General features: G+C 29.7%; 1 protein-coding gene across 4 annotated transcripts in view; it reads right to left on the bottom strand.

Annotated features, from left to right (window-relative positions):
• LOC148228019 (metabotropic glutamate receptor 1-like) overlaps positions 1 to 14395 on the bottom strand; it is an 83310-nt gene that overhangs the window by 6289 nt on the left and 62626 nt on the right. For all 4 annotated transcript variants that reach the window (XR_015811756.1, XR_015811755.1, XM_088200844.1 and 1 more), the window contains 2 exons: positions 5692 to 5938; positions 630 to 883 (listed from right to left, as the gene is read on the bottom strand). Coding sequence is in view for 2 of the 4 variants with exons in the window: in XM_088200844.1 (XP_088056970.1) it covers positions 630 to 883; positions 5692 to 5938 (501 nt within the window). In the remaining 2 variants the exon portion in view is untranslated. The remainder of the gene's footprint in view (positions 1 to 629; positions 884 to 5691; positions 5939 to 14395) is intronic.

Genomic DNA, 14395 nt, shown 5'->3' with positions numbered 1-14395 from the left:
CAATATATAAAAGCATGTAGTCAGACTTTTATTTAAGCATGTAGGTTGTTTTTATTCAATAAAAGTTTGATAAATCTATTGCTGAAACATGAGACAACGAAAAGTGGTGGACCTTTAAATAAAAAAATATATAATAAATTATAATATATTTTACAGTTAAGATATTAACTTAAAATTATAAACCTATTTTAATATAACTTAAAATTTATTTGTATAGATATAAAAATATAGTCTACCTTAAATGCGATGTTGACCGATGAAAAAGGTAATTCAATATGTCTTTTTGAACGAGACAGAGCTGTCTTTGCCTTGTCTGGGTTTTCGTAGAATAAAACGTAAAAACATACCGTGAAAGTCGTCGCATATGTATAACCAACGATTTGTGCCATTTACATGAACATGCCTTAGGCTGTATGATGCACTAGTTTCCTATCAGGAAACAAGCGGTTAACTTGAAACACGGAATGGCATTTTAAAATGCACGTCTTTCACATGGGCACTGCTCTTCTTTAAAACATAACATACTATAACCTAAATCGTTACATCTGACTATCATTGTCATTCAAGTATTTGCTTTTTATACTCAACTATGATCTATATGTATATATAAAATATAATAATATACAAACCTGTGCAATTTCCATACTCTGGTTTCTGTATCTTTGAATCGCCTCTAGTCAGAAGATCTTCTGGGATTTTGCATGTGAATTTCGATTGCCAAAATTCAGTGAACCAAGGATTACGTGTATTGGTCACAGGCTTTAAACTCAGATAGTAATTATCAAAGGCTTTCACGTAAGGAGAGTGTATTCTGATGCTGATGCTTCCTTGAGCTTCGTATTCGTATCCTTGGACCACTTCACTTCTGTCTGCCCAACCATCACTGGAAAAAAATGTTTGCTGTAGTAAATAATCTGAAGTTTTACGCAAAAACAGCGTAGTTGAACATACACATGGTAAATAACTTGGTTTATTATATGAGAACAAAAAATAATAATAACTGATCTAGTCTCGTGGCACGCCTTGGAGATCTTTTTATGTCGCAAGATCGACGTTCGGAATCTAAAGCGAATCCAATTCAAGGACGCTTGCAGCCTATGGAAGCACCCACGGAATAATAAAATAGATATCACTGATTTACAGATTTCTTCAATTTTATAGTATTCTAGCAGTATGTTTTTATTTTGGTTTAAATTATATAAGGCGAACGAGATTATTACTAGATTATAGATATGACATTTAGTTACATCAATATATAGTACTTCTACAACGCCACAAATAATAATAAGTATACTTTATACAACCATAATCGATTTGAGCTATCAACGAAAAAACGTTAAAAGTCTCTCGCTATCAAAAATATTATTGACGCTGTATATATGAGAGTTGAATACTGCTTTTTTACTTTTCTCTTTTCTGGAAAACAATCACGGGGATTGATTTAATATTAGCTGTAATTCAATTCCAGCACGGAGAGCGAGTTCAGAGCGTTGAAAAAAAATATCGAGAAAAAAAACCGGAAACGGAACAAGGGGAAGAGTCGCGGGAAGCTAGTGCTCTTCATAATAATTAATTTGACGTTGCTTCGCCGAGTGGTCTCGTCGGAAAACGTTGGTTTCCAGCAATGTACAGAGCCGTTCTTATGAGGTAAGTGACTTGGGCTAATGCTTAGGTCGACAATTGAAAGAGGCGCTATGAAAAAATAATTTTTATGGATTATTAATCCCTTCATTGTGTTGTATCTTAAAATAACTAATAGAAAACAGCGATATCCTTTTACGCCTGATAAATTCACTTACTCCATAAAGTTATGACTTTCCGTAAACGTCTGGCTGGATAAATGTATTCTGGGGATCAGAGTTAAATCACAATTGACAGGACGGAACAATGGTGGTTTTTAAAGTAAAATAATGTAATAGAATATAGTTCCGGTTTTTTCTTAATTTTCTTATAATTATATCACATTTTTTTATTATAATTTTCATATACATATTTTGTTTAAAAAATCTAATTATGATGGATACAAATATATGTTTATTTTATATTACTGTAAACCAAACAAATCTTATCAAAATATAAAATAAAAAAATGATTGTTACAATATTTTTCCTAGCTTTTAAAGGACGAAGAGTCGAAAAATGACAAGGGTTTCGAACAGGGGGACGTAACGACCCCACGAATTTCTGTATTAATTATGTTAAATATATTATTGCTGATATTCTTCAATAAGTTATTGCTTAAAGAAACGATAAGTATGAAGTATATCTTGAATTTAAAAATGGAAGTGAAAATTTAATAACTGGAAACAATTTTTATCAGCCTTGCTTGCAGCGTGTGCTTAAAATGACCAGGTGCGAAGTCAGTGATTAATTTCTTATTTGCGAGAAGTTTAACTTCTCTTACTATAAACATAAAAATATAGCAAACTAGAGTATCATCAGTAACTCAATGTGCCCTCACCCTTATTATGAACCAATATGGAAAATAAACCAAAAAATGAAATTATCAAATATTATTTTCCCCGTAATTATTTTGTACTATTATATTTCAATTGAAAAAATTTAATAATGAAAATCATAAGAAACATTTGTATAAAAAATATGATTAAAATTATTTTGTTTAAAATAGTACCGAATTATTAAATATACTTAATTTTTCAAGTAATATTATGAAGATTTAAATAATATATTTAAAAAAACGTGAGTCATATAAAATACAATGAAATTGTGAGGTCCTCCTTTTTGTATTTGCCAGGTGTGAGCCCAATGCGTTACAATGGGGTTAAACAAAATCAATATTTATAAGTGGGAAAAAACAGCTTACAATCAATGTCAGTTTGTGACTGAGGCATGTTTTAAATAATAGCGCTTTTTTATAAATAAAAAGATTCTGCAACATACTTGGATTATAAGTCACCAAACCGCTTTCAAGAAAAAAGAGATAAGGGGTGACTCATCGGAAATGGAAATTTCAATGAGTCATCAAATGTATAAAATTTTGAGCAAGGAACAGTATAAGTATAGAAGAAATATTATGTTGATATGATAACTTACATTTAGTAGCGGTAATATATTTATTATTAAATGATTTTTTTATCCGTAATTTATGCATACAATTTACTTAACACTGTATAATTTGTAAAGTAAATGTCGGAACGACATTTTCACATCGTGCTATAAAAAAATATTTATGACGTTACATATTTTCAGCTACAAATAATATTTTTGTTGTCATTCTTACGGGAGCTAAATTAAATATAAAAAATATAAATTAAATTTAAATAATATTAATAATTAAACATGAAACTATATGCAGAGAAAAAAAATTAAGAAAAAAAATAATAAATAGAAACAACTGAAACTTGCAAATATAAAATTAAAAATAATGTTTTTAATAACTTATAAAATAAAACAAATATATTTGAGGTGAAATAAAGTAATATTAATATTTATAATATAAACAATAAAATAAAAATTTAACTAGCACGATAGATAGAGTGGTATAAATCAGTGAAAAATCTTGATTCGAATCTTATATGGACCCTAATGTTTTTCAATTTCTATCGCGTCTGAGAGAACAAAATTAGTAATTAATATATAATTATAATTTCAATCAATCATTACAGATTAGGTTTGCTTATATTTAAAATAAAAATAATAGCTATAATCGAAAAATACTAGAACAGTAATTCAATAAGTGCAACGTTAACGCTTACAGCAAATCATTACATATAATCAAATAAATATAAAATAAATATTATTTTTTATTTTCAGATCTCTTGAATGTATAATATTAAAGTAAATTAATGAGTAATGGATTGATAATTAATTAATATCCTTAAGTGCTAACTTTATTTACTTGTATCTAATAATATTTTATGCATATTGTTAGATATTTTCAATTAAAATCTAACTTATTACAGTATTTATAAACAATTAAAATTGTGTCAAACCCGCTTCACCTGAAACTTTGAAAGTTTCAAAGTTTCTCGAAGATTATTTAATAAGCTTAATTTAATTGCAGAACGTCCAAGGCTGAGAGAGAGAGAGAGGGACACATTTTCGGTTCACCAAATTTTCCATTATTACGTCAGATTCGTTTTAAATTAAACGTTTACTTGGATAAGAGCGAAACACACAGGATGTTCCACAGATTCAATTTAGTCTTGAACGAGTTTTGTTGTATACTCACACGAACTCCAAGATAATTAATTAAATGTCAAAAAAGCATTATAATAAATATTTGTTTAAAAATGTATAATAAACATTACTATTCCTTATTTATTTTCCTAATTTTATTTATTTAATATAATAATTAGTTCTTTATTTAATAACCTAATATATGTATACATAATCTATACTTGTTTTATATTATCAAGTATAACGTATCTTATTTTTATCATTTATATTTAATTTAATAACAACAGTTCTACTCTGTATAATAAAATATTGGCATGTACTGTTATATATATATATGTTTTACGATGCTCATTCGTTCGCGCAGTTTTAATAGGCATAACTTATTTTATTATCCTCTTTCCAATAATCGAGAAAATATATTATATTACCAAGACAATATGAAAAGAAATACGCGATAGATATGTAACATATAAGTTGCCTTTATCTGATTATTATTTTAATAATTAGTAGGACTTGTCAGATATTTTTATATCCCACATAAGATTTATAGCTATATGTGCAATGTTGGTCAGCAATTTATATCACAATATGCTGAAATCTGATGGAGGTCCAGACAGCGTGAAGCTGTAAATTGAGGCAATGGCCTAGATGGCTAGACATTGCTCGATTAAGTTTATCCTGTCGTAGTTAGATGGACAAGTGATTAATGTCAACTGGATATTAGGATAATTAAACACGAGTTTTCATATTTTTTACTTAGTTGTTTGCCATTTTGAGTTCCGCAAAGATAATTAATGTTTCTTCATGGTCGGTTCTCTTATTTTTACAATGATTTTTTGTTGAACACTTTTAATAAATTGCTGATTTTATTACATAATAATGATATTTAATAAAGCTCCAAGGTATTGAAATATTATTTATATTATAAATTAATTCGCCTTATATATGAATGCACACGTCTTACTTTACTATAATATTAAGATTTTGAGACAGGGGCAAATTTAATTTTGTCATATAGGGTATCCTTTAATGTCATAATTAAGTTTCTCTTCCTTTTTATCTATTTATATAGTTCTACATTAATGTAAACGTATATATGTATAATATATACACTCGAGAAGTTTAAAATCAGTAACGTCATTTCAGATTTTTCCAGAGGTGTAAAAGTTAACCAGTCATTTTTTTAATACCTTATTAAATGACATGCATTTTTTTGGCCAAATTCAAGGGCGAGGAATGCTCTTGCAAAGTGACGTCTGCGTTTGTCAAAGAATCAGTCTTTGAGGGCGTTAGAGTTTTCATTTTATTTGATAATATATAAGCTAGAACGATGCTGTATAGAACTACCATTTTTATTTCGACATGGAATATATAATACAAGAGTTGAACTGAGCTCGCATTTGAGTCGACATTTTGAGCTCCTTGAAAAATTTCCGTTTCACTTCAATCGCTCGATCTGGTCCACTCAAGCAGTCACCTCCATATCCAAGAGTTTTTTTTGCTTATATAATATTTTTAAGATACCTAACTTGTGATTAAAAAAATATCTCACCTGCCGACAATAATTAGTTTGTCCGTGAAGTTCAGTCTCCTTTCCGCCGCTAGAAGACCTCTTATAGTCATCCCTTCGCAAAAGCACACGACGACTTTTGCGTGTTTGTCCTGCCGTAGATTTTTTATAACTTCTTCAAAGTCTTCATCGGCTGCATTGCTCAGCACCGAGTCCTCTTTAGCTATGCAAACGTTCGCCCTTTCTGCTAATTCCCGAAAAGCCTGAATTCCCGACTGGCCGTAGTTCTCTGAAATAACAAGTCATTATTATGTAGGGCAAATGCAAGCGCTGTATAAGGAGATTCTCAATTAAGATGGGTCAATTATTGGCAGGGATATCCATTAGGGACAAGATACATCGTTAGCGCATGATTGAATTAACCTATCGAAGACAATCGATTAAATAGGGTATTGTTTTCGTTATATGTAGGTCTACATACTAGTACTATTCTCTCATTTTGATTATTATCGAAGGAGTTTAATATTGAAAAAATATCAGAGATGCCATTTTTTATTTTCCCGCGAGAGCAATACTAAAATTATTTTTTTATCTAGCTAAAATTGAAACTTAAGGTACGTCGCAAACAATTTGTATATAATATAATATGTCTGTATATAGATTTAATACCAAAAAAAGTTAAGCTTTGATGTATAAGGTATTTTTAATTGTGTTATCTCATTTCTGATAATGTATAAATTTTCAAAATCCAATAATGTGTGTGCGAAAAGGGAAAAGTTTAAAACTATTGCTCCGCAAAGATAGCGGTGAAACTTTCCGATCACACAAATATAATATTGTTTTCACTTCGGTAAACCCATTTGAAAACCGCTATTCAAGTAAAGCTAACTTGTGCGTTTGCCGTCAGTCTTTGCATGACAATGTGCCAATATGTTTTGAGCTTTTTTCGTTCAAAGGAGTCACATGGCTTAAAGTTTTTCAATTTCCTTTACAAGGCCTACATTACCATACAATGAGGATTTGCCGAATCATATCGCTGTCCTGCTCACCTATTCTGTATTTTATTCATACGACCATATGAACACGAGCTTTTCTTGGAGCTTTAGCTCATTAATGGCATAAAGACATCAATTTGTACGCTCCAACAATCTTACATAATAATGAATGGAGTGAGTCCGTTAGTTCAAGTTTATTGACTCGATTAATCTTTGATTTTGAAATAAATTGATTTCGTTATCTACAGCAACCATAAAAGGACGAGAAAGAGAGTGTGTGGCAAAAATATCTAGTGTGTCAAATCTGGTATTTAACAATCGATGCGTTCATCAGGAAGTATACAATATTAATTAAAAACAGTGTTAACTTTAATTTTTTATCCCCTTAGAATTTTTTAAATACTTATTTTTATATCAAAAATATTATTAGAAACAATGTGAATGAACTAACACACATTTTCTAAAGAATGTCATAAAAATAACTAACGCTCATAAATGGTTTAGACTACAAACAAAATATAATTTACTGCAAATATTCTGTTGCAAGGTGTTAGTCCAATACGTTACAACCAAGTAAACACAATCAATAACCACTTTCTGCTCGTAAGGTGCGTGAGACGCACCAGCGCTTGGCTCTATATTACTCGTAGGGTGCGCAGGCGCACCATTTCAATTAATGAAATATAACGACGATTTTTGGGTATTAACTATGTATGTTTTGTATGGCGTTTTTGCAGTATTGTAGACAAGAGTTTCAAGAAGCATATCTTATCACAAAAAATATCATTTTTACTTGAATCAAGCCGGGGAGAGCTCATTTATCGCGATAAGTCGGGGTTTTTTTGATGACTAAATTTAAATCTGTAAATTATAACATCTATTTTATTAAATTCAAACAAATATTATGGTTTAAAAACAATAGATGTAGATTAAATTTTATTTTTAATATTGCTTACGATAATCCTGCATAAGATAAGGGAAATCTGAGAAAACATATTCTGCGATGATTTACAGAAAATAAAAAAAACATTAGAGTGCACATGCGATATGAACTCGTCTTATAGGCAATAGTCACTAACGTATGCGACTGGTCATAGTGCTGGCAAATCCCTTAATAAATTTTATATATGAATAAATATGACTTATGAAGAATCCTATAAAAAACTGCAATGTTCTTAGCTCGCCATTTTTTTTTTGCTATTTAATAAAATAAATTAACTATACTTAAATATAATTTCGAGCTCGTAGAAATTAAGATGGTTTAATCATAAACTAATAAATTTATTGCTAATATTTTTTTTTGTCAATAAGAGCTCAAAACTTTTGTATATGTTTATAACCCATAACTAGAAATTTAGTTATGAGTCGAACGTTTCTTAAAGATTACCTCAATTTTTATTACAATTAAAAAGTAGACGTATTAAAATATAATTATTTGATACCAAAGTTGAGATTATAGTCTTATTAACTAATAGTGAACTAAGATTAGTTTTGCTTAATAGCATTCACAAAGGTTATATAGATTGAATATATAGTTAAAATAGAGAATAAACTTTTAGGCAGCCATAGTCTGAGTACAATTTATGTATGGCTTAAAAAATTGGGGGTTAATTAAAGACATATAAAATAGATTAAAAGTTTTTGAAATGTTTTGTAAAGATAGGGAAAAGCTACGCATTTCTTAGGTTTACAAAGTGAAGAACTCGAAAATGCAATATTAAATAGTATAGTATTCTTAAAAGCGTTTAAAGAAAAAAAGCTAAGCGCCTCAGTAGTATTATATCAAATAAAAAGTAGAAAATACCACAACTTATTGCTCTAAAGAAAATTTCAGGATGTCGTGCTTAAAAATTTAAGAAACTGAGACAATTCATTAATTATTAAAAAAATTAAAATAAAAAATATTACACAAATAACAGAAAAGATTTAACAGTAAAGTATATACTCAGATGAACGATTAATCGATACTTCGCTTTTGTCGTGCTTCTAAACGACGCAAAATTCAACAACAATATTGTTTTGTTAAAGAGTCCTCTTTTGATAAACAGGGAAAAGGGCGAGAGATAAATGTGTGTCGTTTTCCGATTCACTAAGAAACGAATAATCAATTGAGCGGCAGGGCATGAGTTTTCTACTCGACTTTTGCCTTTCTTCCTTTTTCGTCTTTATAACTAGGTACCTATATATATTTTCTTTTCACGGTCGGAAAAGTTGCGTCGCATTAAAGACGCCCATATTAATTGTTCTTTGCCCTGGCGCCGGCCCAAAATTATCATAAATTCGCTTCTTATCGGCGATTTAATTAGGAAGATAATTGAATTCCGATAATTTAGATTAAAAATTATACTTTTACATTTTTTTAAAGTGATATAATCTAATGTACTTCATAGCAAATCTTAAGTTGAACGTTAGCTTTAATTAACTTATTTAGTTTGATTAGGCTTATTACATATTTTTTTTTATTAATACGGTTGTCGGTATAAATTTATAATAAATACATATTATAATTCTTCAAGTTGGTATTTGTATTTATCATCAATATGAAACATAAAATAATAATATGTAATAATTAGTAACGGTATTTCTAAAAATATAATTTTCATATTACTATCTCTGAATATTTTCCTTTGAATGAGTGGTAAAACGAGCAATATAAGCTATAAAGATACGATAAATTTGAATCATTGATTCAAGGGATAATGTTTCCAGAACTAACTATTATCGAGTAAAAAATCGCCGAAATATTTCAGCGTCGATTCATAAAATAAGGTTTTAATACAAGGGATCTATTTATTTACACATATTTGGAATTAATATGTAATTTATGATCCAGCATTGATAAAAACAGATTCAGAATTTGAAACTTCACGTCATAGAAAAGTCAGATGTCACAGCGTAAGTAGAAGTAATATATATATCAAAATGTTCAAAACTAATTTGGCATTCTAATGTTCATTCACAAGTCTAACTACATACATACTAGTTATTTAGCGTAGAGCCAATCTAGACAAAATTGGTCGTTTAGCGAGTGATTAATTCCTTGCCGTCTGACCCATAGAAACGGTTGTATTTACTTGCTAAGAAGAACTTGCTATTTACTATTTCTACAAATATAGTATACATTCCACTACAGCTCTGCTTATACCTCTGGTATACCTTTCTTGTTATTTTTTAATAGTTTAAAATATATAAATGCGACTTATATAGTAGCCTCTATAAAAATAATGCATTGTCTCTGGCTTGAAATTTATCTTGCTGAATCTTAAAAGTATTGTACATGTTTTTCATTAAATTCTTGTATTGTTTACTAAAGCGAATTGAGGACAAAAAAATGTCCCTTATAATATATTATGAAAGATGTTATATTATTATAAAATAAGCCACAATTGAAATTTCCAAGGGCAGCTATCGTCTGGCAATAAAACAATAGTATTTTGACATAACATCCACGGGAAACAGGTGAAAAGTTTTCGGTGGATGAGAAAAGTCTGACAATGGTTCAGCTCGGTTCGCAATTATTATCCGAAATGGCGTTTTGTTATACATATACCAAAAACGTACGTATTGTATTGTGTGCTTTATTTATTTTTGCCCGTTCGAAATGGATACTCGTGTTTGAACTGTGTGGTGCGATTACGAAGCTGAGGTCGAAAGCTCAATCTAAAATATATGAAATGAAATATGCCTCGAAAGAAAGCGCCGTTTGTATTTCACGCCTCTGTGACATTAATAAATGTCACGAATGAAAGTGACTTCTGAATGAAAAATGTGTGTGAAAATAATTAAACAGTCTCGTATTTAATAACTACAATTAACAAACACAAATGTGGTTGTATTTAGTACACTTGTATGTAAAATAATATTTCATATATAATAAAATATAATATTTAACAGTCGTTGGCAAAAGCAATTTATAGTTTGCGATTTTGTGTTCTAAAAAATATCATATTAACAAATATTATTTTATTGCTGCGTGTTTAAATATATTTGGAGAGTCTCATATTTATTAACACAAGTCAAGAGACACGATACACACGCGTCCGAAATCCCATGATCGGCGCCCACGGACCTATCGCGGCAGCCGTCAAGAAGTACGCCCGCATTCTTACGATCCCCTCCAACATACGTAGCACAAAACCGGATTAGATACGTTCAATTCTACTACGCCTTGACGCCTTGCTTATTAATAATCGTTTTTACATAATGCAAAACCTTGTTTTAATACATTCGTATTCACTGATGTGTGCGTCTGTAAAGGTTCTATAAATAAAGGTGAACAACTGAAAATACATTAGCAATTGTATATTTTCTTGAAATATATTTAATTTTACGTAGATACCCACTTTTGAAACACCCTGTATAATTCGATATGATACATTAGGCGAGACGCTCAATTAGGCGCGCGCCGCGAATCGTGTCCTCGGATAATTCCAGTGGGTTAGAAAATTCCGTCTGTGATTTCGCATTATGAAAGTAATCCGAAGTAATTCCGAGACTGTCTTTTCTGCTTTTGCTGACACAACTTGTCACCAGAGATTATCGATAATACTGTTGAGCAAATAATTGTCAGTGATACTCTTAGGTAAAAGACATTTCCGATACCAAAACGCCATCTCTTTTCGATTTGATTAATCAATTACTAAACCACTCGATTTGATGAAGAAAGTAAGAATATGGTACAAAAATAGGTTTACGAATTTGTCTTAATATATGTTTTTTATTGAACAGCTAACATAGTTTGAGATTGATTGTTTTGGTGATTAAATATGTTGATATTAAAATATTAAAAGTTCTATGGTTAGCGTTGATTTGCATATGGACTAATTTAGATAATATACACAAGTGCTGTGTTTTTTGTTAGACATACATAAATCTACAAAGTCAAAAGAGATAAAATCATATAAAAATATAATTTTATTTTATACTAACTAGCTGTCGGACTCTCACTATCGTGAGGTACCGCAGCTAGTTTTATGCCTCTAATAATAATATCAGATATTGTATAATATATTTACAGTTAAATTAGTATTCTTATGCATCATAATTGATTAAAGTGATTATATACAGTACAACATTAACTATTTATAAACTGTTTATTAAAATTTATCATTAGAATAATACTTTTATGTTCTAATTATGTATATTTTTTTTAAGTTTTCAATTCAGTTTAATATAATAAAATAATATAAAAATTTAATATTTTACATTCGAATTACAAACAAAAAAATGGTTGTTAGCTTTAGTAAACTTGTTTCAGGTCATTTGTATGTCCAATAAAATGTGCAAAGGTGCAATTTTCAGGTGAAATACGAGTCTTATTTAATATGCAGCTTTATATCGCAATGCGAGTGTTATTGCATTCCATATGTAGATTATTTTTTTACCACTTAATCAAAAAGTTTTTTATCCAAATATTTAAATAATATACTTAATATTAAACTATATTATCAAGATATTTTTAATAATTTGTTCACTTAATTAAAAAAATCAACATCAAATTAAATTTAATGCGCTGTATATTGAAGTCGAATTCAAGTTTAATTTATACGGTCAAATTGAAATCTCTTACATCATAGCGACCTTTGATAAGAAATCAATTTCGCTAAAAGGCTATTTAAAGGTGAAAGATATTTCCACTCGAAAGTACCCTAAAAACGGGGTCGAATAGATCAGATACATGTTATTTACATTCTGCTAGATTGTGCACATACGAAAATTATATCGATCTTTTAAAATGCATATTTTTAACGTAATGGAGAAAACTTGATGGTAGTGATATAAAAAGCGTCATTTTCACCCAGAAAGAAGGCGTAATGATCTTACGTTTTTACAATATGTCTATGTATTATATACAGTTTCATATGTGAAGTGTCCTTTTGGAATTGAGCGATGGAAAAAATTGGGTGTGACGCCTCAAGTTGGAGGAAAGTTTCGCCGGAAGGACTTTTTTCGGTGCTACAAAGTTAACTCAATTGGGTCTACTATATCAATATAAACACTCAGGAACGCGTACAAAATACTTTATAATATTGTATACACAATTTTTAATCTATTGATATTTATTATATTTTCTTTTAATCTTACAATTAATTACATTTTTAACACTATCAATTTAAATCGATTTAAACTGTATTTTTATTTTGGGTAACACCGAAAACTAAAACGTTTACTATTTGATATTCAAATAGTATAAAACTTAAGTTTTAACACACCTTTTATTGATTTAAAAAAAAAAGATATGAACATAAAATACTATTCCATTGTATTTATGTAACAGGGAATATTTTTATTGTTAAAAATATTAATTTGATAGCTCACGACCTTTAAAATGATATAAGATGTCGCTGATTGAATAGTATGTAACACAACTAGTAAAAACAACCACTATAAAAATTCTCATTTTTCCAGAAATTTGCTGATGTCCGGAAAAAAATATAGAGCTTTTTTATTAGAGATTAAATTTGTATAAATACTTTTAAATGTTTTACAACCGCTTCATTTTTTTATAATACTATATAAAAAAGGGAGGGTCCGTGCCAGATGTTTGAAATTATGCATTTTTTCTTGATAGGTATAATATATGTCGAAATATTTGAATGGCAAAATGATATTTTTAACAACTCTAATTGCCCGTATCTTTGCCTTGGTAATCTAACAATTACATTTATAATCAGATAGAACGAAATCGCAGATTGCAAAAATGTATGGGGGCTTTCTATAGAGCGACGCCATAAAATCTCGTTTTTTCAATAGTTCAAAAACAGCTGTTATTGACAATTTTCTCTACGATTTGGGTATAAATACAGGAGACTGAAATTCCTGCGTAACTCGACGCTTTGTAATCAATCAAAGTAGATTGATTATTCGCGTTTTATATGGCAACTCATCATCCTATTGAAGTATATTGTCTTCAACGATCATCCAGTTCTCAGTTCATCTATATTGTATTATTATAGTTACATTTATATGTTTGTGTATTAAATTTTCTCGAGAGTTATTCTCGAGAATATCAAAAAGTAGAAAGTTTAAGGAACGAATTAAGTTATTTGTATAGGACAAGAACGATAGACTTGTAGTATAAGCCGGTGACTCATACCTAAAAAATCGTATAAAATAAACTGAAAATATTTTTTTCGGCTGACATCAAAACAAATATAGAATATTTAATTAGTCTCCACAATTTACTATAATTAACACACCCACATTGAATTAATTGTTTTAAAAAAATGCACACTAAATATAATCATCTCACATTCAGGTCACATGACATACTACATACGTTCGGAATTAATTACGGGAACAAACCGCTAAACTCACCCGTAAGCCTCTCCCATAAAATTCCAAACGTTAAAACCCACCTAGAATGCGACGCGAGTGTGAAATTAAACCGTCCAAGATTATTCAGCGATCCGTGAATCCGTTTAACGGCCGCTCGAGTGGTGGCTAGTGTTGCGTGGACTCTCGGAGGCTTCCAGAGGTTCCTGTCACTACGTTTTTTTACCGACATTAATCATGCGACTTATCGGTGTGGGGTATATAAGTTTAGTCGGTTCAAAGGCCGCGTTCGTCACGGGTGGTGTAATATTACTCGGAAAATATATTTCGCTTTTTAATAGGCAAGCTGAAATCTTGATGATTGAGGTACTCGAATAAATAAAACAGTAATGGTTATCGCGACTTTCTACAATTCCTACAATCAAATAAGTGAGATATCAATTTAATTATTTTTATTTGTGCGTTGCATCTAAATG

The sequence above is a fragment of the Plectrocnemia conspersa genome, unplaced genomic scaffold (genome assembly GCF_051122295.1).
Source record: "Plectrocnemia conspersa isolate PC_06_02 unplaced genomic scaffold, ASM5112229v1 ptg000012l, whole genome shotgun sequence".
In the NCBI taxonomy this organism is placed as follows: Eukaryota; Metazoa; Arthropoda; class Insecta; order Trichoptera; family Polycentropodidae; genus Plectrocnemia; species Plectrocnemia conspersa.
The sequence above is the reverse complement of the archived record's forward strand: the minus strand, read 5'-3'. Positions and strand labels throughout refer to the sequence as shown.